This window comes from Eubalaena glacialis, chromosome 15 (genome assembly GCF_028564815.1).
Source record: "Eubalaena glacialis isolate mEubGla1 chromosome 15, mEubGla1.1.hap2.+ XY, whole genome shotgun sequence".
Lineage (NCBI taxonomy): Eukaryota > Metazoa > Chordata > Mammalia > Artiodactyla > Balaenidae > Eubalaena > Eubalaena glacialis.
Genome location: NC_083730.1, coordinates 69,304,413 through 69,311,175, shown reverse-complemented (window position 1 = coordinate 69,311,175; position 6,763 = coordinate 69,304,413). Strand labels below are relative to the sequence as shown.

The window sequence follows — 6,763 nt, the reverse complement described above, 5'->3', positions numbered from 1 at the left end:
TTGGAATGTCTTCAATAGACATTTTATAAGCAAGATAAACTTTTAAGGCTCTAAGTACACAATTTTGGGGTTTGTTATAGCATCTTGCATTACTTACCCTAACTAGTATATCAGCTCTTTCACCAAACGAAGAACTGATCATCTGTGGCAAAACTGGATTGAAATCCGGCCATATTGGACAGATAGGGAGGAGGTGTGTGGTCCTCCAGTGTGGCTCCATGCTATGTAATTTTTTTTAACCTTATGAGCCGACCTTAGAGCCTTGACCATGGATATAAGGTGTGACTTCTCTATATGGAGCATCACCTGGGATAGTTCATAGACAAGGCAATTCAAACTGAGGCAATGATTTGGTCAACTGAAGAAGTAAACACCTCAACTCCCATCTTCCCAACATGCATGACTCATAACAATTTCAGTTACCTGGGCCATTTCTGCACAAGCAGATGTTTACCTAGCCTTCATTGACAAAGTGATTATAGCAAAGATGCCCAGGCATTCTTTCAGAAATCCACTCAGCCCTGTCCTGGGGTCAGGCTGGAACTCAATTCACCCCAATTTCCAGCCCATGTGGTTTTATTACTCATCTTTAAATAGAGATAAAAATACCAATTTCAAAGATTGTGGGTTATATACACACACACACACACACACACACACACACGCTACTGTGGCTCATACACAGTACCCTTCCTTAAGTCAGATCCCAAGAATGATCCTTCAAAGATCAAAGACTAGAAAACTTTAAAAAATGCAATAATATGGTGATGATGATGCATAACTGACCCTCCCTCAGGTAACAGCTATAAACTCCAGAGCCACTGGAAGGTAAACAAAAATACACAGACTTGTAAGAGAGTCAAAACTTGAAAGAAGTAAAATAAACAAGGGTTCAATTGTTTGTTTTTGTGGCTTTTAGCTTTAGAGCAGGCTGAAGTCAGTGCTACTTGGGAAAGCCAAAACTCCAAGAAAAACTTATAGTCTAAGGAGGAATAGAGGAAGGAAAAACAAAGAGAAAAAAAACAAACAAATAAAGCTACTAAAACAGAAGATTCAAATTCACCCACATCAACACATACCTTAAATGTTAATATGATGATAGGTGCCATTTACTGTGGACCTACTATGTGCCGGGTGACTTATCTGCATTATTTAATCTGATCCTAATAACAACTTTGTGAGAGAAATAGTCAATTTCATGGTGATGAAGGAATCAAGGGTCAGGGAGATTAAATGTCTTGCCTAAGGTGTGATGTTAATAGAACCAAGATGTTAGGTCTGACTGCAAAGCTTATGATAGTTCTATAGCATTCTGCCTCTAGGGTGTTTATCAGTACTGTGGTGCCAGAGCAAGAAAAACAGAGTGCTGCATTGCCTCTTCCTTCCTACTACCTCATGACAATTACAGTGGGTATAACTGACTTGAAAAAACAACAGGAAAAGAGCAGCATAAGAGAAAACACCTGTCCCAACATCTACCTTCAGTGAGTCACCTCATATGCCAACCCCTCGTAGAGCTAATATTAAAGTTTATGTTTTGCTTTAAACAAAATTTTAGATGCATTAAGAAGGAAATAAGGGTTGTCACGGTTCAAAAAACACTGGATTCATTCCATAGATACCTATTAGGAATAAATTGTCCCTGGAGTTTTCAAAATAAATTATTGTGGCTTCATCAGGCATAGGAGATTAGCTCTAAATCCAATGCTTCAGTGCCATTTTCAATTTTCTGTTCACAAAGAGATGGCTCAGTTTCTCTGGGTTCTTCTACCTTTCTCTGATAGTTTAGCTTAAAACAAGTTTCTCTAGGTTATGTGACAGCACCTCAAATGGGTACTACTTCCTATTTCTTAGAATATTCTGATTATCCTCATTTACCATAAAGACAATACAATATGGATGCTGGACCATCTCGCTGTCTTGAAACAGACAGCGTTCAGCCTGTTCTCTCTGGGTTTTTGAGTTTTTGCATGTTCTTGGTGGCTGCTTAGTGCTAGTCAGATGGCTGTAGTTTTGAATCTTGACTCTCCATCTTATTAGCTGTGTAACCTTGGCCAAGTAATTTTACCTTTCTGGGTTTTTGTTTTCTCATTTTCAAAGAGCAGACAATAATAACAGTACCGACTGCATAGGACTTTTGGAAGCTTAGGCGAGATAATGTATGTAAAAGACATAAAGTGGCTGGCATATAGGACACACTTCATTAAAAGTTTAAAAAAACTGTATGCTATGCAGAACTGTTGTGCCATAGATAGAGGAAAGAGCTACTAGCTCTGTCCTGGGGTAGGAATTGAGAGAAAAGGAGATGGTTCTGTAAATTTTCTCAGGGGAGGGACAACTTGGGTTGAGTTTGAAAGGGTGAATGGTAGTTTTCTAAGTGGGTTGAGTGGAGAGATTATTCCAGAGAGTAGTAACAACATTTTCAAAGGCTTCTGTGGTAGAACATTGTCTGGAGTGATGGGAAGAAAACTGGAAATTTATGTTATGATGAAGCTGTGAGGGGGCCTATTTGTGCAGTGAAGGATTTGAGCACTCATTCTACAGGAGAAGCTGCCAAGATGCCAAAGGCCGGGAGTGCCACATTGTAGGCTCTCTGGGGGAAATCACTCCAGCGAGAGGGTGGAGGATGCATTCCAGAGGCATAACAAGGAGGCCTGAAGAAGCCTGAAAGGTCTGGCATGATGGTTTCCAAGAGCAAGGATGGTGACCTGAACAGGGTAGTGGCCATGGAGGGTGAAGAAGAAAGGATGGACTTTAAAATCACTCCAGAGACGACTAACTAGTCGCCGAAAAATACTTGAACAGAAAGAAGGCTTGATTCATTCTCTTGAAGAGGAAGAGATTCTGCTAAATTGATTTCTGAAAGGACTCTCAGGAGAATTAAAATTAATTCAAGAAGAAAGCAATTTGGTTCGAGCCATGGTTCTTAAACGTCAATGTGACTGGTTTGGAGGAGTTGTTAAAATACAAATTCCAGGTCCCCTCCCTCAAAGATTCTGGTGCAGGAAGGCTACGATGGGAAACCATTAACCACATTTTTAGTAGGTGCCCCAGGTGAATCTGAGGGAGGGGACCCAGACCTCCCATTTTGAGAAAAACGGGTTTCGGGAAAGAGGAGTGACAGGGTGCAGTTAGAAAGCCATGCAAGACTAAATTGAAGCAAGGGCTTTGTGGGTTAAGCAATCAGGGAACACTTCAGGAAGAAAGTCACTTGTGAGTTGACTATTAAAGGGGGAGAGGAGGAGTGGGGAACACATTCAGGTGAGGAATTTACCAGCAACGAGAAGACCATCCTGGCAGATGTTAACTCATTGAAGATAACCTTGAAGGGCAAAAAGAAACCAGACTTGAAAGAAGCTTGAATGCTAGGTAAGCAGTGGTGGTAGCTGGCAGGAGGTGCCAACGACAGCCATATATTCTTGAACAAGGAGAGGCAGTGAAATCCACCAAATAAATGGAGTTCCACTTCTCTTTAGATCTGACACTGAGTTAGCTCTGCCAATTATATCGATGGAAAGGAATAATGAGGAGGCAAACAAAGGCAAGAGGGAGTCAGGTCTGGTGGTTCAGAGATCTCTTGGTTACATGATACGAGTCTGTTCGCTTGGAAGCTCACGAGTCACGCTGGTTTAAAGTGGGACCTTTCACCAGAGAGAGACAGACAGAGAGAGCTGGGCAGGGGCAGGACACATAACCACAGCATGGATTTCTGTGAGGCTTCTTAAGAAAGCTATTAGAAGGTCCAGAAAGTGGATCCAGAAGGTAAGATCCTGGAACTACAGCCCATCAGAGCATCTCTGCTTCAGTCTCTGGCAAACTTGATGAGCTCCAACCTGCCTGGAGCCTTCTCATATACTGTTCCCTCTGGCAGAACACTCTTCTACCCTCCACCTAGTAAACTGCTTCACATCCTTCCACTCTCAATACAAAGATACTTCCTCAAGGAAGCCTTTCCCAACTCCCAGACTGGATTAGATGCCCATTTTAGATGCCCTCCAAGCAATAAACCCAGGTGGTTAAGAACATAGGCTCTGGAGCCAAACTGCCTAGATTTAGGTTATGCCACTTAGCTGCTGTGTGACCTTGGGAAAATGCCTTAACCTCTCAGAGCCTCAGTTTCCTCATCTATACAATGGGGATGATATTAATAGCATATGCTTCATAACTTAATGTGATTATTAATTGAGTTAGTGCATGTAAAGTGCTTAGAACACTGACTAGCACATAGCAAATGCTATATTGGTGACACAGCTATGTTAGAGCCCTCTGGACTACTTTTTTCCCAAGCATTGTGTTCTTGTCACAGTGGTAGTAATCATTATGTGTGTGAGCAACTGTGTCATGGCTGACTCCCCACGTAGATTAAAGACCCCAAGAGGGACCATGTCTGCATTGTGTCCTGCTGTGATTCCAATTCCTGCACATACTAGATACTAAAAAATATGTATTGGATGAGTGTATCTAACCAAATCTTCATGCTGCAGATGAGAAAGCAATGAGATATAGGGACGGAAAGTACTTTCCCAAGGCCACAGTGGGAGTGGGTACTAGGATTGCAGAGTGGGTTCTAGAATTAAAGTGCCTTAAAATTTAGAACCTTTGGAGAGGCATTTTGGAAATTTTTGAATTCTCCACTCAAATCCTGGCAGCAAAACCCTTCTTGCCTCATAATCACAATGCCCTCCTTGCCAAAAATCAGAAAGAGAAGTTGAAACATCATTTCATGCTCTCCCTCTCTCCAATTCTGTTCCCCCTCAGCTCCTGGAATCTACATCATGCAGGTAGCCCAGTCTGGCCCTCACCTGGAGGCCGGGCAGGCAGGATGCCGTGATGGTTCAGGTCTTTAGTGAAACATACCTGGCTTCCAATCCTGGCTAGCCGTGGGACCCTGGTCAAGTCCTCACACCTCTTTGGACCTCTGTTTCCACATCATAGCATGGAGGTGATAAAGTGTCCATATCCTAGAGTTGTTGACAAGTTGAGATGATAAAATGCCGCTTGGCATGCAGTATGTGGTTAGTAAGTGTTCCTGTGGTTATTACATCCTTATTTTACACAGGGAAACTAATCCCAGGGAAGGAAGGGTTGTGACAAAGGACAAAAATGAGTGATGTGATGCATCCATTCCAGAGGCTTGTACCAACCCTTCTATTGCCTACTGCTTGTCAAAGACATGAACAAGATACAGCCCTGACCTCGAGGGGCTCAGAGACTAGTGGGAGAAACAGAGACATAAGCTAATAGTCACAACATGCATCACGGCTGCTATCAAGAAGGGAGATAGGGGGCGGGTCCAGCCCTCAGCGGCGGAGGGTGCCATGGTGGGTGGCGAGGCGGCAGCAGCCGTGGAGGAGCTGGTTTCGGGTGTGCGGCAGGCGACCGACTTCGCTGAGCAGTTCCGCTCCTACTCGGAGAGCGAGAAGGAATGGAAAGCCCGCATGGAATTCATCCTGCGCCACCTGCCCGACTACCGCGACCCGCCAGACGGCGGCGGCCGCCTGGACCAGCTGCTATCCCTCTCCATGGTCTGGGCCAACCACCTCTTCCTGGGTTGCAGTTACAACAAAGACATTTTAGACAAGGTGATGGAAATGGCTGATGGGATTGAAGTGGAAGACCTGCCACAATTTACTACCAGAAGTGAATTAATGAAAAAGCATCAAAGCTAAGGCAGAAGATTCATCACATTTTCATCATTAGTTACAGGCTTGGAAAGGAGGCTGGGATGAATATGACATTGACCTCAGCAGCTCTCTTAAGACTCTTGATATTAACAACATGTAGGAAAGAGGCAATTGGAATGAAAGGGAATCTTGTCTAGATTGACGTTTTAAAAGTTCTCATTCTTCTAGTAGCTATCATTGTAAAAGTATGCATGGATATTTATGTATTTATAAATCATGCCCTCTTTTTTATTTTCAGGTTTTGAATGTTGGTCAAAATGTTAAAAATGCCTGTTTTTTTTTTTTTTAATGTTGATGTAATAATGGCAGGTAGTGAATTTTACACTTTGGATTTTTCAACAACGTACCTTTATGTGCGGGAAAAAAAAAAAAAAAAAAAAGAAGGGAGATAGGGCTTCCCTGGTGGCGCAGTGGTTAAGAATCTGCCTGCCAATGCAGGGGACACGGGTTTGAGCCCTGGTCCAGGAAGATCCCACATGCCGCGGAGCAACTAAGCCCGTGAGCCACAACTACTGAGCCTGCGCGTCTGGAGCCTGTGCTCCGCAACGGGAGAGGCCGCGACAGTGAGAGGCCCGCGCACCGCGATGAAGAGTGGCCCCCGCTCGCCACAGCTAGAGAAAGCCCTCGCACAGAAACGAAGACCCAACACAGCCATAAATAAATAAATAAATAAATAAATAAATTCATTAAAAAAAAAGAAGGGAGATATCTGGGACTAAGGGACCATAAAGGTCTCACCTAAGTGAATCTGGAGGGTTCCAGGGAAGGCTTCACAGAGATGTAAGGACAGGCCACCCAGGTGAAGGTGAGAGATGGGAAAGGGCATTCCAGGCAAAGGTGTATGGCATGGAGATGAGAGAAAGCAAGTTGAATGTCAGCTTGATTTATTCCTCAACAAATGTCTGTGGGACATACTTCTGTACCCACAATGTTCTAGGTCCTAGAAAGATGATCTAGACACTGACACCTTGACTATTCATAAATCAGTCACAAGGGCAGAGGCTCTGAGTTGCAGGCACAGATTTACAGCCAAGCTGCTTCTTGCCAGGGCAACTCTAGGAATTGCTCCACCAGGGGGA

The 6,763-nt window shown here is 43.6% G+C and overlaps 1 protein-coding gene across 1 annotated transcript; it reads left to right on the top strand.

Moving 5' to 3' along the window:
• Positions 1–5,318: 5,318 nt before the first annotated feature.
• LOC133075740 (CDKN2AIP N-terminal-like protein) lies at positions 5,319–5,950 on the top strand. The gene has a single exon (XM_061170081.1). It carries the CDS (start codon positions 5,319–5,321, stop codon positions 5,667–5,669), a length of 351 nt encoding a protein of 116 aa, XP_061026064.1. The 3' UTR covers positions 5,670–5,950.
• Positions 5,951–6,763: the final 813 nt, after the last annotated feature.

Coding starts and splice junctions, on each gene's coding strand:
- LOC133075740 (XM_061170081.1), top strand. CDS start 5,319: ATGGTGGGTGGCGAGGCGGCAGCAGCCGTGGAGGAGCTGGTTTCGGGT.